General features: G+C 46.0%; 1 protein-coding gene across 2 annotated transcripts in view; it reads left to right on the forward strand.

Annotated features, from left to right (window-relative positions):
* Positions 1-20,817, forward strand: part of KCNH1 (potassium voltage-gated channel subfamily H member 1) — a 380,749-nt gene that overhangs the window by 32,011 nt on the left and 327,921 nt on the right. For both annotated transcript variants that reach the window (XM_084978106.1, XM_021063876.2), the window contains exons 3-4: positions 3,331-3,437; positions 17,599-17,727. In XM_084978106.1, coding sequence (XP_084834232.1) covers positions 3,331-3,437; positions 17,599-17,727 — 236 coding nt within the window. The remainder of the gene's footprint in view (positions 1-3,330; positions 3,438-17,598; positions 17,728-20,817) is intronic.

Raw genomic sequence — 20,817 nt, forward strand, 5'->3', positions numbered from 1 at the left:
AAAGTATTCAGGTTTTGGAGGACTAGGAAATGGAAAATTTAAGATTCCTCTTCCCCCTCAAAGGTTCAGAAAGGATGACTCCTCCATAATAGAATAGAATTCTCGTGTGTTCTTGGGCTGCTGTAAAGATCTGTGTCTGTACGTGTCCATAGCTAATCAGAGCCACTTGGGAGGGGCAGCGTCACCTTTTCCTGTGACTTGAGCAGCCTTTCCTCACCTTTCTTGCTTCTTATTGGCTATAATCAGATGCTTTAAGAAAATCAGGCTAAAAAAAAAAAAAAAGAGTTCCTGTTGTGGCCCTGTGTTAATGAATCCGACTAGGCACCATGAGGTCGCGGGTTCGATCCCTGGCCTTGCTCAGTGGGTTAAGGATCTGGTGTTGCTGTTAGCTGTGGTGTAGGTTGCAGATGCGGCTCGGATCCCGTGTTGCTGTGGCTGTGGTGTAGGCCAGCGGCTACAGCTATGATTTGACCCCTAGCCTGGGAACCTCCATATGCCGCGGGAGCGGCCCTAGAAAAGGCAAAAAGACAAAAAAAAAAAAAAAAAAAGAAAAGAAAAGAAAATCAGGCTAATAGAGCCAACTTTTTCTTTTACTTACAATTCCAAGAGACTTATTTAATTCTCTGAAGGTGTCCCTTCTCTAGGAATAAACATGCCTTTGCGCTCGCTTCATCCCTCATAGTGGAGGAGCCTCTTTGGCTTATTTCTTGCCTTGCAGGCATCTGAAATCTGATGGCCAGGCAAAGGAAGCTTACACCTACCGCTGAATGACAGCTTGAAGAGAAATACACAGGAGTAAGGAAAGCTGGGTGTAGCTATGGCACTTCATTTATTTAAAGTCTCCATTTTGCAGGGATTAGTGTTTTCCCCTAGGGAAGGAAATTGCCAGCATTATACTTGCCATCACATGACTGAAGTGGAGGTCACCTGTCTGGCAAATCCACTCAGAAAGGGAGAGTGGGAGGAAGCGAAAAAGACCTTTGAGCCACCGGCTGAGTGAAATGGTGATGGAGCGCAAGTGTTTACCTCTTCGGAGGAACCCTCTTGTTCTCGGGCCAGCAGAGTTGGTCTTGATCCGTCTTTCTTTTAGAAGGAATTCGACAAAAGCTCCATTATCTGTTTTCCTAGATGAAGAGCCCAGCCCCAAAGTGGAGCCCTCTGTGGCGCAGGCGCACGGGACACCACGGGTGATAGCATCTCTCGGTGGGCTGGCAAGGCACACAATGATGAAAGTGACATGGAATTCATAAAGCCAACAGGGGGGGCGCTCTTCTTGCAGGGTGCTGGGAAATGGGAAGCTTGCAGTAAGCCCATGCCTGTCCTCTTCTCAGGCTAAGCCAGGTGCTTGACTCGGTGGTTTAGGCATTGTACTTGTTCGCCTCTGAGGTTCTTAGCTCTGAAATTCTAGGATTCTGTGATTCACGTCGTTAAGAAAGAGCTGGATTGCATTCGGTGTGCACAATTTTAGACGATGGCTGTGAGCTGTTTGGGAACCCCTCCTGCTGCTAAGCCTTGAGGGCTGGGCGTGGCTGTCCTTCCCTATTCTTCAGACCACATTCGGTGCCAAGGCCCAAGGAAATGGACAGTCCTGGTGGTTTTCCTGCCTCTGCTGAGAACCAGAATTACTAGGCAAGAGCATCTGCTATCCAGAGGCTTCCTCTAAATATTTTTTTTAATATTGCTTATTTACCCTGATAGTTTACTTTTCTCCAAATGTACGGAGTATGGAGGTGTATTAGAAAGAATTTGTGGGAGTTCCTGTCATGGCCCAGCAGAAACGAATCTGACTAACATCCATGAGGATGCAGGTTCGATCCCTGGCCTCGCTCAGTGGGTTAAGGATCTGGCATTGCCATGAGCTGTGGTGTAGGTCGCAGATGTGGCTTGGATCCCGAGTTACTGTGGCTGTGGTACAGGCTGGCAGCTGTAGCTCTGATTCCACCCCTAGCCTGGGAACCTCCATATGCTGCAGGTGAGACATTTAAAAAAAAAAAAAAACAACAACAAAAAAGGAAGAATTTGTAGGATTTTATCATTTTGATTTTTTCAACCTAGTGCTCCTTTTTCTTTTCTTTTCCTTTCCTTTTCTTTTTTCTTTTCTTTTTTTGTAGTGGAGTAAGAAAAAGAGCTGCACAGACAGTGGCTGACCCTTCTGTTTGATGACCCTTCTCTTTCTTTCCTTAGCGGTGTCTTGATGTTTACAGCCTCAGATTGCATCTTTCTCTTGTTTGGTTGGTGAATTTTTGTGATTTTTTTCCCTTATTCTTTTGTTTATTGGAACTGAGAAGAGGAGAAAGCTGTGGTTCAGCCTCATTCTGCCAGCTTGCTCGGGCCATTCCCCCAACCTTGTATTTCTAAAACGCAGATCTGATTATGTTACTCTTTTGCCTAAAACTCACCCATGTCTCTCCCCACATTGCTTTTGGGATGAAGTTGAAATTACTTCACCCGGCTGGTGATGCCGCGGTCTCTGTCCTGATCTGGCCCCTTCATGTCCCTCATATTATCTGTTGCCAGTTCCCCTCACTGTCTGCAGTCCAGGCGTACTGAACTCACCCGCATTCAGGTTCCAGAATTTACCTCGCCCTCAACTCTGTGCCCTTGCGCATGCTCAGCTTTTGCCTAGAATGTTGTTTTCCCTCCTTTTCTCAGCTAGCCTCTCCCTGCTCTGTAGAGCTCATTTGTCTGGCCTCCGAGAAGCCTCCTCTGACCGTGCAGACATCCTGCCTGTTCTTTGTGTTGTGATTCCTTACGTGCTGGTCATACTGTTCCCTAATTGACTGTTCCAACCTACTCTTTTCTAGTGGGTCTCACTCATTATACTGTTAGTTTGGGGAGTTCCCGTTGTGGCTCAGTGGTTAACAAACCTGACTAGTATCTATGAGGACCTAGGTTTAACACCCTGGCCTCGATCAGTGGGTTAAGGATCTGGCATTGCCATGAGCTGTGGTGTAGGTTGCAGACCTGGCTTGGATCCTGCACTGCTGTGGCTCTGGAGTAGGCTGGCAGCTGTAGCTCCGATTTGACCCCTAGTCTGGGAACCTCCTTATACTGTGCGTGCGACCCTAAAAAGACAAAAAGACAAAAATAAAAAATAAAAAACTGTTGGTTTGGAGGGGTCAATACTGGAGTCTTGATCCCAGTTCAATCAGTAAATCTTTTTTGTTTGAACAAATGTTCTCAGTGTATGCATGTGTGTGTGCGTGCGTGCATGTGTGTGTGTGTGTGTGTGTGTGTTCCCAGTGTTGGGTATAGAACAGGTATTTAACCTATGCTTGTAGAATAATAAATACTTGTTACTCTAACGTGGGCTCTTTGATTGATTTGCAGTTTTATGTACGGGGAGCTGACTGATAAAGATACCATTGAAAAGGTGCGGCAAACATTTGAGAACTATGAGATGAACTCCTTTGAAATTTTGATGTACAAGAAGAACAGTGAGTATTCGGACCGTTCTGAACCCTACCTTCATGTGCTTGGAATTGTCAAGTATCTCATCTTTCCCTGTTGCTGGCTTCGGTTTCCTTTTCTTTCATCAGCTCAGTGTTGTTCCTTGCAGCCGTGTGTGTGTTGGGTTACACTGTGTGGCTGATGAGTCCCTCTTCTGCATGGGAGCATCTGCACTCTCTCGAGCCGATTCAGTCTGCCTCATCTCTTTTATGCCAAGATTTAGTGTTTTTCCTATGGGCGAGTTGCAGACTTAAGGCACTTGTAGGGGAAGCAAGAGGTAGCTCAGAATCTGTTCCTTTGTTCCTCTCTCCCTGTAGCACCTGGTGCAGCAGGTAACACCAGTAGATGTGTCCCATTAAGGGTTTTGGAATACAATTTCATTTCCCTGGTGACCCCAGTTTTCTACGGAGATATTCGCAGTCACAGTGTATTGGTACTTTGTATTTGTCCGTAACCACTTCCAAAAAGTATATTGATGAAGAATCTAGGTCTATGCACAAGTATAAAACTTGCTTTTCAGTTAGTGGTTTCCTGCTGAATAGAGATGAATTATATCAGAAGAATGGAAAGTGGGCCTTATGGAAGCATGGCTGCAGCAGGGCTGCAGAGGTGTTGAATAGTATTTTGTTTCTGTCTTTGCAAACACTGTTTGGTTTGTAAAATATCCTTTTCTTTATATGGAGGTCATAGGTTCAATAGAACCCTTCCAGATGGGGCATGAAGATAAGTGTTCATTGGGGGGCATGTGGAATAATATGTCTTGCTTTGGAAAGCAAAGGACACACATTGCTTTTATCGAGAAGAATCTGGACTTGTTTTCCAAGCTGGAGTGTTGGAGCAGGCAACTGAGGGGACGCTTTGCTTGGTGGCCATGCAGGTGCTGACCTGAGAGATTAGCTTTGGGCATCAGCAACTCCAAGGGGGCTGGTCCTGCAGCTTTTGAGCTGAAGTCAGTGGCCTCACTCCATTGCCCTCCTTCAGCCAGAAAGTCTCGTCCCTGCCCCGCTACCTACCCTGCTTCCTACCCTGAGACATTTAGCCAAATGGGCCTGAGAGGAATGAGGGAAAAGCCTGTGCATGGCCCTCTGCCAGCAGCTCTTCCTCTCCAGGGAACACAACTCAAAGAACAACCTCTTCCCAGGAGCGTGCCAGCGGCGCTCTCATGGGAGGAGACGCAGTGCTTACGCCTCGAAGCAAGGGGGCGAGTTCCAGGGTTTCCACACTGACAGCTTCGTGCCCTGAACAGTGTGAATTTCCCCACGTCGCAGAATATTCCTTGAGTGGGTGTATCACAAAAACAAGGCCTTGCCTTTCTCTTCTGTTTCAGCATTTTCAAGCTTCGTTAGATCATGCATTTAACTGTCCCCTGTCTAACTGTACATGTTGGGTACAAAAGGGAGAAACGGTAACATAATTATTATACAGAGTTAGTGATTCCATTTGCCATTCTCTTCAGTGAGCATATACCCCAGGGCGAGTCTGAGATGGACCAGGGGGGTCTGCTGGTCCCTCGGTGGCCTCTGGGCTGAAGGCCTCATGTCTGGAGTGTCTCATGTACTGAAGGCGATTCTGGTATTTCCGGTTCTGTATCTTAGGTAGACATGGCTTATGCACGTCAGTCAGGTGGTTCAGCTGATGTTTTTACCGAAGACATCAGCATCTCTTCCCTCCCTGGAGGTTGCGGTGGGCTCACTGAGAGAGACAGATGCATGCCAGTCTCCAGAGGGGCGTATCAGCCTGGGGACCAGATTGTACCTCCTAGGGGATAATGAGGCATGCTCACGAGCGATTGTGGTCACATGTAATTTTTACCTTTTACTCTTTGATGTTAGAAAATACACTCGCCGGTAGAAGGTTTGATTCCACTCCTTTTAAACATGTTGATTCTCTAAGCCCTGTGAAGTGGGCATGGCTTACGTTACTTATCTCCATTGTATAAGAAGGTAAATGCTCGCCTGAGGTCACACAGACGGGACCTGCTTTCCAGTGTTTGCTTGCTGGCCATTATGTCCAGACTGGGTCAGTTTAAAAAAATTTTTTTTGTTATTGACGTGTAGTTGATTTACAAAGTTCTGTTGATTTCTGCTGTGCTGCAAAGTGACCAGACTGGGTCGGTTTAAGTGAGGGCCCAAGGCAGGGCCACCACAGGGGGTGGTACAGGCTACACCTGTGATAGGAAGCAGCAGGAAACCACATGCTAAGTCCTTGGTACCCCCTGGCTTGGAACGGCATCTGTGCTGAGGGAGGAACTTCTCTTTCTAGTTCACACAAAGCTGTCCGGTGGGCGAGCAGGGCTTCCGTCCAAGGCTCAGCCTGTATGTAAAACATGAAGCAAAAATTGATGCATGTAGCGTTGGTTTCTTCCCAAGAACCTGTTCACTGCCCCCAACTCCTCCAAATCCCACTGTCTCTGGAGGAATTTAGAAACTTTAAATTATTTTTTAAATCTGGCAAGTTTACAGTTGTACCAAATTATATGCTTTTTTTTTCCCCTAAGAGCTTTTTATTGACCAACTACGGGCATACCTCAGGGAGATTGTGGGTTCGGTTCCCAGTGCATACAAAACTTATGTTTAGGAGTTCCCATTGCGGCTCAGTGGGTTAAGGAACCAACATAGTGTCTGTGAGGATGTGGGTTCAATCCCCAACCTTGCTCAGTGGGTTGCAAGCTGCAGTGTAGATAGCATCCAGTGCTGTGGCTGTGGTGTAGGCCTCAGCTGCTACTTGGATTCCACCCCTAGCCTGGGAACTTCCATATGCCACAGGTGCAGCCCCCAAGAGAAAAAAATGACAAAAACTTATGTTTACATTATACTGTAGTCTGTTAAGTGTGCGATAGCATTATGTCTAAAAAAACCCCCAAACCCTAATGTATATACCTTAATTAAAAGTAATTACTTATTGCTAAAAAATGCTAGCCAGCCATCTGAGCTTTCGGTGAGTTATCATCTTTCTGCTGGTGCGGTGAGGGTGGGGTTTGAAATATTGCGAGAATTACCCAATTGTGACATGGAGACGTGACGCGAGCCATGGCGCCAGTAGACTTGCTCGATGCAGGGTTGCCGCAGACCTTCCACCTGTAGAAACGATCCGACGTGTCTGTGAGGCGCAGTAAGGTGAGGTCTACCAGTACCCTGTCAGACGCCAGGCCTGCTGCTAGGAGTATGGCTGTGACAAGCCTCTGCTCTTACAGCATTTGCAGGATGGGAGGGCAGCATCCACAGTGTGGAGCTCTGAGTATTTTGATGGCCCCACCCCATACGGGCTGTTCCTCAACCCCACCTTCGGAGATCAGGGAAGGAAGTCTTTGCTAGCAGGCAGGAAATCCAGGCTGAAACTGAAGGATGGATGGGGGTCAGGTGGAGAGAAGGACAAAGAGTATCCTGGGCTGATGACAGGCATGGGGAGGAGGCAGCGGGAGAGAGGGAGCCCTGAAGTTTCAAGAGACACAAGCAGGGATCCTCAGCCTTTGACATGTACGGGAAGTCACCTGCAAAGCAAACCACATCATGAGGTCTGCGGAAGGGCCTGAGCTTCCTCCAGGCGATGCCGATGCTGCTGGTCCCCGTAGCACAGTCTGCGTAGCAAGGACAGAAGGCAGCTGTAGTGAAGGCTGACCTCTCATGGCTGGATCCCCTGCACCCAGCATGGCACCTGACCCAGAAAGCGCTCCACCTGAACTCATGGAGTAATTAAATCAATCTATAAAGATACGAGGGGTCACCAGTGAAGCTGGAGAGGTTGGGGAGGGCCGGTTGCACGGCCCCATTCAAGAGTTGAGAGTTTGTTGTAAGAGCGAAGGCAGTGGGGAAGGTGGGGTGAGAGGCGTTGAGGGGTTTCGAACGGGGCTGAGTGTGTGATAATCAGATTTTCATTTCAGAAAGATGACTCCACTGGAGTGTGGAGATGGAATTCAGCATTTGAGACTGGAAGTGGGGCGTGTGTCAGGAATCGCCTTGACAATGGCAGGATGACTGGGGCCCTGGGGATGGGGTGGGAGCGAAGGATCAGGAAGAGGCAGCTGAGATGCAGAGGTTGTCCAGGGGAGAGAGGAGAGGAGGCTGAGTGTGGGGACGTTGCCAGTGGTACCCACTGGCCGGCAAGTATACGTAGGGAGCAGGAGCTCCATAAGTGTTGGCTGAATGACTTGGAGCGGAACTTGATAATTACCAAGAGCGACAGAAGCGTGATTCAGAGTGAGGACTTTGGCGCCAAGGAGCAAGGCCCATGTGGCTGAACTGACCAGAGGTGGACCTGGAGGAGCAGGCTGAACAGGGATGGATGGGAAGGGATGGCAGAGTTTGCTCCTCTTGTCACCATTTGTAGTTCAATAGATGGAAACGCTTAGCATTTTAAAGCAATACAAAGACCCATGGGGGAAGTCACCCCTGCGATTTTGAAATGTGAAATGTCATCATTTAAAAGAATGTTATTTTTTTTGCTCTGATTTTTAAATGAATGCATTTTTACTATGGAGAACACACCTGAAGGCTTAGAGAAGAAAAACAATCACTCCAAAGACTTGGAAAACTGTGTCTATACTATTAACTTTTTGATGTTTTGTCTTGTACCTATTGGGTAATTGAGACCTTGACATCTATACAATTTGAAATCATACATTTATTTCATCTTTTATCATAAAAATATCTTTTTCATTTAAACTCCTCATGGAATTTAGAACGAATTTTATTCACACTGACTTTATTGTTGGATATTTATGAGGCTCACATTTTTTTTTATTAAACATAATGCTGAGGTGAATGCTTTTTTGCAAAGATATTAGTTGACATCCTGAAATATTTCCTAGAAGTTGAAAATTACTGTGTCAAAGAATGTGAACCAAGCCTTTTGAGACATTTTGCCAAATGGTGTTCCAGAGTTGAACCCATTTCCAAGTTCACTTGCAGATTGTGTCTGACTCATTGGACTGCTCCAGCATTGAATAGTGCAACTTTTAAATGATCGATTGCTTGTAATTACATTGTTTTTGTTTAATGGGTATTTTTAATGCTAGTGAGACTGAAGCACTTTTCCTATTCACATCTGTTTAAAATTACCTTTTTATGCTAATTGTTCAGATTCTTTGCCACATGTTCTATTTAATTCTTGCTCTCTCTTCCTTTCTCTTCCTCTCATTTCCCTTCCTTTCTTCCTCCCTCCCTTCCTCCCTCCCTTTATTTTTTCCTTTTTAGGGCCGCACCTGTGGCATATGGAAGTTCTCAGGCTAGGGATTGAATGGGAGCTGTAGCCACCCGCCTACACCACAGCCACAGCAACTCTGAATCCAAGCCACGTCTTGAACCTACACCACAGCTAATGGCAACGCCTGATCCTTAACCCAGCGAGCAAAGCCAGGGATCAAACCCACATCCTCATGGATACTAACCAGGTTTGTTTATTGCTGAGCCATGACGGGAACTCCTTGATTTCCTTTATAAACTCTTAATAAATTGTTTTGATTGTTTTTTTTTTTCCTCCCTCTAATTTTTTACCATTTGTGAGGACAACTGTGTGAGAGGATCTGCTTTTTTTTTTTTTTTTTTTTTTTTTTTTGGTCTTTTTGCCATTTCCAGGGCCGCTTCTGTGGCATATGGAGATTCCCAGGCTAGGGGTCGAGTTGGAGCTGTAGCCGCCAGCCTACACCAGAGCCACAGCAACTCGGGATCTGAGCCGCGTCTGCAACCTACACCACAGCTCACGGCAACGCCGGATCGTTAACCCACTGAGCAAGACCAGGGATCGAACCCGCAACCTCGGGTTCCTAGTCACGCCACGACGGGAACTCTTGAATCTGCTCTTGATAAGCATGAGTAATTATTTTACCTTTTGAGGAGTTGGGAGTAATTAGTGGAAGCCTTCCCAGTGTATTTTGGAATGAGTGTGTAGAATACTATTACATATCTTGGGGACTGGATTTTTTTTTGTCTTTTTGCCTTTTCTAGGGCTGCTCCTGCGGCATATGGAGGTTCCCAGGCTAGGGGTCTAATCAGAGCTGTTGCCACCGGCCTATGCCAGAGCCACAGCAACGCCAGATCTGAGCCGCATGTGTGACCTATACCACAGCTCACAGCAATGCCGGATCCTTAACCCACTGAGCGAGGCCAGGGATCGAATCCACAACCTCATGGTTCCTAGTTTGATTCGTTTCCTCTGCGCCACGACAGGAACTCCAGGGACTGGATTATTTGTAAGGTTTCTTTCTATCTATTGGCCAGTCTGACCAGTAAACCTGGATGTTTCAGTATTGCCATATATTTTGTATTGTTACTTAGCTCATTATTAGTATGCTGGACGATTTTCTTAGTCAAAGACAGTCATCATTAATGAACTCCTTCAGCAGATATTTAGGGGTCACTTTTGTTTGAGTTATTTGTAAATTGTGGAGATTAAGCCCTTGTCTGTTGCATTGTTTGCAACTATTCTCTCCCATATACCGTACGTTGTCTTTTCACTTTTTTTTTTAATGGTTTCCTTTGCTGTGCAAAAGCTCGTAAGTTTGCTTAGGTCCCATTTGTTTATTTTTTGTTTTATTTCTATTACTTTGGGGGACTGGCCTAAGAAAACATTTGTACAATTCATGCCAGGATGTTTTGCTTATGTTCTCCTCTAGGAGTTGTATGGTGTCATGTCCTATGTCTAAGTCTTTAAGCCATCTGGAGTTTATTGTTGTGCATGGTGTGAGGGTGTGTTCTAGTTTCATTAATTGACATGCAGCTGTCTAGTTTTCCCAGCACCACTTGCTGAAGAGACTTTTTCCCATTTTATGTTCTTGCCTCCTCTGTCAAAGATTAATTGACCTTGTGGAGTTCCCACTCTGGCTCAGAGGTTAACGAATCTGACTAGGAACCATGAGGTTGCGGGTTTGATCCCTGGCCTTGCTCAGTGGGTTGAGGATCTGGCGTTGCCATGAGCTGTGGTGTAGGTCACAGACACCGCTCGGATCCCACGTTTGCTGTGGCTGTGGTGTAGGCCAGTGGCTACAGATGTGGCTCGGATCCCACGTTGCTGTGGCTGTGGTGTAGGCCAGCGGCTACAGCTCCAACTCGACCCCTAGCCCCCAGAGCACTCAAGAAATGGCAAAACGAGACAAAAAAAAAAAAAAAGATTGACCATAGATGTGTGGGTTTATTTCTGGGCTCTCTATTCTGTTTCAAAGGACCAGCTCTTGGTTTTATTTTGATTTTTTTCTATTTTTTAAAATCTAGTGGCCACTTTTGTGCTGGCCAGGTGGGCTTTCCGTTTTTCAAACAAGAAAGTCAGGAAGTATGTCAAAGCAGTTCCCCCTTTAGGTAACACTTCCTAGCATGTGATTGACTCCACAACCCTTGACATGGCTGGTGGCTCCAGTCTGGGTGCTGTGGATCAGCATCTCCGGCAGAGAAGCCCAGGGAAAGGCAGCTTAGAGCAAAGGAGAAACTCCTGGCCAGCTCCTTATTGATTACCTACTGCAGGCCTATGGGTTTGAGCCAAAGAGATCTAGATATAAGGAACAGACTTTGGGAATTGCCATTGTGGCTCAGCAGGTTAAGAGCCTGACACAGTATCTGTGAGGATGTGGGTTTGACGCCTGCCCTTGCTCAGTGGGTTAAGAATCTGGCATTGCTGCAAGATGTGGGGTAGTTTGCAGATGTGGCTGAGATCTGGAGTTGCTGTGGCTGTGGCATAGGCTGATGGCTGCAGCTCCTGTTCACCTCTAGCCCAGAACTTCCACATGCTGTAGGTGCAGCCCAAAATTAAAAAAAAATAAAAAAAAAAAGAAAGAAACTGACTCTGCCTTTGAGGAGATGACAGTGCAGTTTTGGAGGTAAATCTAACAGGAAAACAATCATCTTTTGCCTATTTTCCAAACAGATTGTCTTTTACTTATTCTGTAGTAGAAGCTGCTTATATGTAAGGCAAATTTACCCTAGATCACACACATATGGAAAACTATTTTTCATATATTTTTTTGTATCTAAAGACCTTTTAAATGGTATATAGAAGTAAAAAAATGTCAGTCTTTTCCTTTATGGTTCTGAGCTTTATATTATTTAGGGAGCTGTCTCCTTACCCAATTAATAAAAATATCTTTCATTTTTCCTTCTGGTACTTTTGTAGCACTATTTGCTATCATCCAGCTCTTTCTTTCCAATTTGAAATGCTCTTTTTCAATGTGCTAAATTCTTACACATTCATGGGTTTACTTCTCTCCTCTCTTTTTTTTTAGGAACCCTTTTGTAATTTGTTAGCTATGTGGGATTGTTAAAATGCTTTCCCAATTGCGTTCCCCATATTTAAAATGGAGATAATATCATAGTGGCAATTCCACCTCATAGAAGGTTCGGAAAAGTAACCATGATGTGTCAGGTTTTGGCTCCACTGTAAGTACTCAATAAATGATACAATTATTCTCATTGTTCCTTGTTTTAGGGTTGGTGTCAATGGCTCCTAATTGCTATAGTATGTAGTCCCTGCCATTAGTTTTCTTTTCAAAAATTTCTTGACTGTTCCTTTACCTTTATTTTTCTGTTTGAATTTCAATTCATCCTGCTCTGAGAAAAACACATGAAAAGAAGAACAATTGAGATTCCGGTTGAACTTGCATTACATTCATATCTTAAAAGGGGAGGCTTGACATCTTACAGAATTGAATAGTCTCATCTACAAACAATATAACTCTTTCCATTTATTTAGGTTTTGTTTGTTTGCTCTTCAATCAAATTGAAATTGCATTCAGGCTTAAGCCTTGAATTTTCTAGCTTTTCCCTTGTTATGGTTGGGCCCCACCCTTTTCTCTGTGAACAAGTGGAGACAGCTCTGGGATTTCATTACCGCCTTAAGATACAGTCCCTTTTGAAGTCATCTAAACACCCTGCGGTGAGATTGAACAGGTGAGGAATTTAGAAGGAAGAAAGAAAAGTAATAGTTTTGACTGTTTATGTATCAGACCTTTTAACTTTCTAAAGCAGGTCTATTATCCCCATTTTACAAGTAAGGAAGCAGTTCCTGAGAGTAGGTAGTGATGCGGCCAAAGCACACAAGACATGAAGACATAGGCTTGGGGTTCTGATCAGATATTCGAACGGCCAGTGGCCATTCTTCTTCCCCCCATCCCTTCCCACATTCTTTTTTTTTTTTAGTCGTCTTTTTAGGGCTGCATGTGTGGCATATGGAGGTTCACAGGCTAGGGGTCGAAGTGGAATTGTAGTGCTGGCCTACACCACAGCCACAGCAACGCCAGATCTGAGCCGTGTCTGTGACCTGCACCACAGCTCACAGCAAGGCTGGATCGCTAACTCATGAGAGAGGGCAGGGATCGAGCCTGCTTCCCCATAGATGGTAGTCAGATTCGTTTCTGCTGAGCCACCATGGGAACTCCTGCCACACCCTCTTATCCTCTCTACACTTATTTGTTTTAGGAAACCTGACTCCAGATCCATCTGTCTGTTTCCTGGGACAGACTGCCATTCTCTAGTCTAGTTTCTTGACCTTTCCGAATGGCCGCAGCACATGCAGCCCTTCCCAAGAGCCAGTCACAGTGGCTTGGTCCATTCTGTGGTGTTGAAAGTGGCCTGGCTGCCTGGTTATAGAGAGCTCTTGAGAGGAGGTCTGGGGTAAGGGGAAGACGGTTGGGGGCCGGCGCACTCATACGTCTAAGCCTTGCTGTTTTGTTATCTGACTGTTGTGGTTGAGCAACCCCATACTCGGGGTAGGTTGTCAAGGGTAGGTTGTAAGGGATGACTGTCACAGAGTGACCAGGAGGAAGAGCCTGACCCAGAACGGCCCCGCCCTGCACTGAGCATCCTCAGCCAGCAAACGGCCGCAGCCTCTGCCATCTGTGGGATGTGTTTCTCCTGGATTTGTGTAGGAGTCTTCCTTTAATACAGAATTTATCATTTGGAGTTCCCTTTGTGGCTCAGTGGGTTATGAACCTGACTGGTATCCAAAGATGTGGGTTGGATCCCTGGCCTCACTCAGTGGGTTAAGGATCTAGTGTTGCAGTGAGCTGTGGTGTAGGTCGCAGACACGGCTTGGATATGGCATGGCTGTGGTGTAGGCTGACGGCTACAGCTCTGATTCAGTCTCTACCCTGGGAACTTCCATATGCTGCAGGTGCAGCCCTAAAAAAGCCAAAAAAAAAAGAAGAAGAAAGAAACTTTATCATTGATCCTGTTCTTTTTGTAGAAACAGGACATTAAATACTTGCTTTTTCCACTGTAACCACCTGGGTGAGGAGTAGAATTTTAAATTCCTCCTGTTTCTGCATGTGTGTGTGTGAGTATTTGTGCATTCATTGTCTCTTTTATATCTGGATGGAATGGATCGAGCTGCAGAATCTGGGCTCTAGGAGGCCTCTGCCTCCTGGCAGGCTTCATTTAAATGGAGCCAAAGGGTTCCTGGATATCCTTGGGTACATCCAGAGGGGTGTAAGGGAAAATTTGGGGTGGGAGCTTCAGCTCTGAGTGATTCATGTTTGCTTGAAGGAACTGTTTCATATCCTGAGACTTTTGAGTAATGTTTCATTAGTTAAAAATGCTTCGCTCTTAAGAAGAAGTGAAAGGTTGAAATGACTGGTCCCTAGGAGGGACTCTTGTTCGTTTTTGGAAGAATTTCAGAAAGGGAAAAATGTAAGCCCATTCTTCTTGCTTTGCTAGATTGTTTGGTTAGTGATTATCTGGGAGAGAGGCAGGTAACTGTGGAGACACTAGAAGTGGGACTTCTTTCCTTGAAACCCAGCAAGCATTCCTAGAGCTTGTCGAGTTTCACGGTTGCAGGCCGGGGGCTCCTGGATGCGACCTTGTGTGACCCAGTGCCTACCACTGCATTGGATGCCATCAGAATGGGGGTGCGGGAGTTCCCGTCGTGGTGCAGTGGTTAACGAATCCGACTAAGAACCATGAGGTTGCGGGTTCGGTCCCTGCCCTTGCTCAGTGGGTTGACAATCCGGCGTTGCCGTGAGCTGTGGTGTAGGTTGCAGACTCGGCTCGGATCCCGCGTTGCTGTGGCTCTGGCGTAGGCCGGTGGCTACAGCTCCAATTCAACCCCTAGCCTGGGAACCTCCATATGCCGCGGGAGCGACCCAAGAAATAGCAACAACAACAAACAACAACAATAATGCCGAGGGAGCGGCCCAAGAAATAGCAACAACAACAACAATAACAACAATTAAAAAAAAAAAAAAAAAAAAAAAGAATGGGGGTGCGGGGCCGGAAGACAGAAGAAGTAGATCAGGTCTCTTGCCCTTGGGGTGCACTGTGATCTCTCTAAAGAAACAGTTCTCAACTGTTAAGGTGTTGGGGGGCCAGTATGTAGCCTGTTCTTTCTCCGCCTGTGATCCGAAGCAATTGAGAGGGATATAGGAATCAGGCAAATGGAGGTTAAAATAGCACCTCTATGACTAATAAAGCTAATCCTAGAGAATGTGGTTTATATCTGTGGGCAGGTGAGTGTCTAAAAGTGAATCTTAGAATCAGATGGACTTACCCACCCCATACAGGTGACACCGGAGAACCGTAGCTTCTCCTTCTGCCAGCCATCTCTCCTGCCCTCTGACCTTCCCCCTAACATTTAAAGAAAGGATGGGGAAGCAGAGCAGAAGGCACACTAATCTCTAAGAAAGCAGAGGAGGAGAAGTGGCCAAGCTGCCTATGTCCAATTCTTGCCCCCAAATTGCAACCCAGGGAAACCGCCTGGAGTGTTACATTGAAAGATGTCCCTCCACAGGGAAACACCAGGTGTGGGAAAAGGGGGTTCCCACCCTCAGCACGCCCAAGTGATCAGCTGGAGATGAACTCTTAAAGCCATACATACTGACTTTATATGTTTTTGGCACAAGATACGTATTTAGATATTAAGGAATGGTCAGAGTAGCATATGTTTACTAAGGGAGCATTTCTGGAAGGAAACAACGGGCACAGTTTGGTGGAGAGAAGCACGAAGCTTTAAACAGATTGGCCAGTTGAAATGGGGGCAGAGCTCCAGATGAACTTGAACTGTGGTAAAATGAAAATGTCTTTCCACTATGACTAAGACTAAGTGGGTCTTGTCATCTGGAGATGTGGGTTAGTGCCATCAGTCCCAGTAGTCGTCAAGCTTAGATGGCCCAAGTTCACAGGCATGAGGCCCAGCTGGTGCAGTGCAGTGGGTGGCCCCCTGGGCGGCAGCTCTGAAGGGGGTGGTTCCGGAGGTTCCAGCCAGACGAGGCTCCTGGGGTTACAGCCTGCAGGGGGGTCCTCTCATCTGATTTATTACTAGTTTGATAAATTAGGAATATATGCATTTATGAGCTGGAGGAATATTAAAGTTTTCTTTAAAGCCAAAAGGAAAGGTTTTTAAAACAATTTTCTGCCTTACCGGCTAAGGTACAACTGAGAGGTGTATGTAGGCTCAGTTATTGTGATGCTTTCTTTTGAGTTTTCTGCTGCTTAAGTGAAAGCGGTTTAAAATCCCACAGGTTCTGAGGAGGAGACTGGAAGCAACTGTGCCAGAGACCTTCCCAAACCAGTGGGTAATTCAGAGAGCACAGGGTTTTTTTTTTGTTTGTTTTGGTTTTTGATCTTGGAATGCGGTGTGTGGTTTTTTTGTAAGGTGGATGTGTTCTTTCAAAACACGTTTTTCTTAAGGTGATATAAGGTATTTGTCTCCCAGAAATACCAGAAACTGGCCGCTGAAAAGGGAAGGGGAATGGATAGAGGTTTCACATGAACTATGAACAAGCATATAAGCAGCATTGAAGGAGGACATATTCCTTTCTGATCCATTTGCTGCCTCGTTGTCTGCACATTGTAGGGTTATTCATATCTACATATGAATACGCGGTGTAGCCAGATAACTGAGCTTGTTATTAAGTTAAATTGGCTACTCTAATGTTAATCAGAGATGTTTGTCTGTCCGTGTTGAACAGTATAGTTTGATGTGATTGCAGGTAGAGAGACCCAGGTGGTCTTTGGGGATCTATTTCCACCTCCAAGATTGAGTGAGGTGCTTGTTTTCTGCCTCCTAAATAACACAATATATGTAAAATGCTGAGCCCAGTGCCTGATGCATAGGAAAGCTTCTCTAATACTGAACAACATGGAGAAATATTTACTGTACTTTAATTTGAAAATGGTTATAAAAGTATGTATAGTCTTATCCCAGTTATGCAAAATTCAGCACGTAGTTATGCAATTCTTGTACGTCTGATGTTGATTTTGGAAGTGGGAGATAAGAGCGAGGTGGGGTGAGCAGACCACTGCCTTGTGCCCCATTTAGTTTTGTGTCACAGAGGAGATCGGTGCATCTTGCTCTGATGTCCTCAATAGGTGGAAAACATTCGTTTGTTCTCCTTATTTTTTCTGGAAGCCAGAGACGGCCTGTGCGCAGATGTGGTTGGGCCCTCACTCTGAGAAGTCAGTTAAATGAGCCCTGCCCACCTTCTCCTTCTGCGGTTTGGGGCAGTGCTTGGGAAGAGCTCATTTATCTCCCGTTTTAGCTCAGGAGCAAGGACTGGAAGTTGAAACACATTCACCGAGCTTCCCAAAGCCTTAAGTAATCCCAGCCCAAAGCCACCTGGAAGCCCAGGGCCACCTGGGAGAGCCACTGTGGTGATCCTTTTCTGTCCTCAGTGTGTGTCCCTTGCCACAGTATTGGACCTTTGGGATTTTTGTTTTGGGGAGAGAGACTTAGAAATATAGCTTCTAGGCCATGGTTAATGGAGCATTTGAACCAAATTGATGGATTCCCAAACTGAATTTTGATACTCGGGCCCCTTCGCAATGGAACTTTGAGTTTCATGGCCTGCTGGCCATGGTGGGCGATACCCCAACTGGCCCCTCCTCTTTGTCTGCTCACTGCGTGGTCCGAGGAAAGTCTTTAGGTCTCTGTACCTTAGTTCCTTCCATAAGATCAGAAGGGATTGTCAACCTGTTTTCTATTTGTTTTGCAAGGGTTAAGAAATCTGTGCTGATGAAGTTACTTGAACAGAGGAAAACCCCCACTAAGTGGTTACTGTGAACGTTTTTATTCCACACAAAGAAGAATGAATGGGCTAATACTCCAGCATCTGAAGGAGTGAAACCATTTCAAACATGAATTAATATGTGTCCCTGTTCACTCCCAAGTCTTTGCTTCCATAGCCCCTCAAATGAGAATGCAAATTACTGACCAACCTTTTGATATTTCTTTCAGGGACACCTGTGTGGTTCTTTGTGAAAATTGCTCCAATTCGAAACGAACAGGATAAAGTGGTTTTATTTCTTTGCACTTTCAGTGACATAACAGCTTTCAAACAGCCAATTGAGGATGATTCATGTAAAGGTTTGTAATTCTGATTTATACAAATACCTTTATGCCTTTTTTGGCCTGTAGTGTGACTCTGGGTACAGAGAATTGGAGGTTGCCAAGGTGATCTCTGCACAAGGATCACAGTTTAAACTTTAATTTGTGTTGGGTAAAAAGCATTGTATCCTTCTGGAATGTACTGAAGGAAAAGAAAGGAAGGAAAAACGCTTCGGCTAGGAAGGCGTTTGAATCAATTTTGCATCTTTGTAGATTAACCCTTACCCAGTGGACAGAAGGAGGTCATTGGGCACCTCTGGTGTCGTCAGGATCTTTGCAGATTTTCACATGACAGTTGCCAGTCACCCAGGTGAGGCAGGTCATGGCCGCATTCATTGTATTTACCTATAAACTTCCTTGGTTTGACTAAGTTCTAGCATCTCAAGCGTGTAGATTTGAGTACACCTCTACCTCGGTGGTTGATTGAATGGTCTGTGGCTGCTTAGTTCATCTGAAATACGGTCTTCATGAGGCCAGTGTCTTTGTTGACGTTCCCATGTGGGTCACTTAATCAGCTCTGGGATCAGAGATGTCAGCCTTCGTCTCAGCCATCATCACCTGCTTGTGTTACGTGAATAACACGGGGGACTTGGGGAAGGAGATGGCCTGGGCTTTCGAGAACAACTCCCCTTCTGAAGACGTCCGGTCGTCAGGTTGTACCGACGACGTTACTCCCAGAGGCTCGGGGTTAGGAGGTGTCAGACGACTCTCTCTGCCCCCCTCTCAAGGTAACCGGGAGGCCGGGAGCTCTTTCGAGTGGCAGGGTTTCCTGGCCCCCCGGCTGACTTTCCAGCTCTACCTGAGGACCCAGCTCCTTGCAGTTTCCTGAGATGCAGCAGAGAGCGAAGAGCAGCGTTCGGGGGAGAGTCCAGCTGGGGCGTGTTATCCTCGAGGTGACAAAGGCGTGAGTGTTCCGTGGCCGGAGAGGAGGAAATGAAGAGCATGACCTGAGTCTCCCTCAGGGGCCGTGTGCTTGGAGGTTGTTTAAAATCCTCCCTCATCTGGACACGCACATTTGTCAGGCTCAGAGCAAAGTGCTGTGTATGCCAGTGCCTCCTCTTTTTTTTTTTTTTTTTTTTAATTTGACCAGCTATAGCTCAAGAAATCAAATGCAGCCTGCCTTTTGGTTTCAAGACTCAGCAGATGTAAAGTTTCTCAACTAGTCTGAGCCTCCTGAAGTCTCTTTTCTCCTGCAGACTTGGGCTTCCCTGATTTCTAGTTTCTTTTCTTTTTTTTTTCCAGTGGCTGCACTTGTGGCATATGGGAGTTCCCGGGCCAGGGACTGAATCCAAGCCATAGCTGTGATCCATGCCGCAGCTGCAGCAGTGCTGGATCCTTTAACCGACTGCACTGGCTGGGGATCGAATCCGTGCCTCTGCAGCGACCCAAGCTGCTGCAGTCAGATTCTTAACCCACTGTGCCACAGCGGGAGCTCCTCATTTCTAGGTTCTGACATGAAGCCTTTTCAGTGCAGTAGGTATCACCTAGCAATAGGCTCATCCTTGTCACCTTACTACCATCTGGAAAGGCCATTGGCTTTTTTAACCAGGTAAACTCCTAAATAGCGTTTTACAGGTAATCGGATATTTTGACACCTTTGCAGGTTTTCTCTGAAAGATGAGAACTAGGTGATTTGGTTGAATCAGGATGTTTTCTCATCGTCTTCGCTGAACGTTTTCAGGTGATGGACAGGAAAGGCTTGTTTAGCGGGAAAGGCCTTGTCAACCCAGAACACTCCTCACCTGCGACCTAGGTGTCTGCATGTGGCTCTCAGGAAACCCGCAGGAAGAGAGACAGTAGAGTGACTCACTGAGGTTTATTTTCCAGGAATAAAATGTTCCACGTTGTTAATCTTGCCTCACTGATGCGTTTCCCTTGCTGATAAAGAGTTTTGGTGTATTCACACACACACACAGACACAGACACACACACATACATATATACACTTACCTACTCCCTGTTAGCCAAGGGAACCAGATAATAATTCCCTTTGTCGGTGAAATAAATAGGAATAATACATGGCTTGATTCCTAAAAATTTAAAACACACACACGCACACACACACTTTAGCCTCAGTATTGGAAAGCTGCTCGTGGATCGCACTTAATGTCTCCTCCAAGACCTGACTTTATAAGCCTGTCCCTCCCCAGGGCTGTGGCAGACTCTCCCACTTGTCATGTCACTGTGCCCTTGACCCACTTTGCTTTGGTGGTCTGCTTGTTCGAACGAGGTCAGATTTTATATCAGTCTGTTTAGGGTGGAAGAGCGTGGTGATTCTCCAGGCCTTGTTAGTTGTGAGGCTATAAACTGCAGTTCTGGCTGCAAGGGTCCCGTCTGGGTGGAAAATGCACTACCGTGTGGCCTCATTATTCTCCTGATTTGACCTTTCATAAAACATCCTCACATTGTGAGGTTGCAGTGGATCTGGCCGGGCTTTCAGGGCAGCACCTCAATTAGCATGAAGAGTCTCAAGAGTCTTAAGCTAACCCAGGCTTAGATGGAATTCACTTTGGAGATGGAACAGAAGGGTAGGTAATTGAAAACCCCAGAGATTATGGCATAGCAATGTAAGATGTATTCCTATCATTAGATTTGTCTTTTTTTAAAAAGTCACTTATGCTCAGATTGTCTTTAAAATGACTTGGTTTTCTCTGATCCAAGTCGTGCCTAGCTTTGGGGCTTGGAAGTAGGGTGATTTCAGAGCCACTCTGTGCCTAACTTTTCCCCACAAACAGCCCACAAAGGGGGAAACACATGGATGGGAGCACTGGCCATAGACTGTTAGCGTCTGACGCAAAGTAACTCCCCCTCGGCCCTGAGCTCCAGGCACATGTGCCGCGTCCCGAGGATGCTCCCTGAGCATCTTTCATCTAATATGTCAGTTCTCATGACCCTTTTCATGGACTGTCCAGACTCCTGACCTCGTCACCTCCTCTTTCCTGTGCATCTTTTGACGCTTCCCTTGCTCACAGGCTTGCAGATGGCACAGGGGGCAGGGGTCTGCTGTTTGATAACAGCTCTGGTTGTGTGTGTGTGTTTGTGTGTGTGTGTGTGTGTGTGTGTGTGTGT

This window comes from Sus scrofa, chromosome 9 (assembly GCF_054392235.1).
Source record: "Sus scrofa isolate SSC_HxYL_T2T_F1_AM1 chromosome 9, Sscrofa_HxYL_maternal_Yorkshire_Landrace_v2.0, whole genome shotgun sequence".
Classification (NCBI taxonomy): domain Eukaryota; kingdom Metazoa; phylum Chordata; class Mammalia; order Artiodactyla; family Suidae; genus Sus; species Sus scrofa.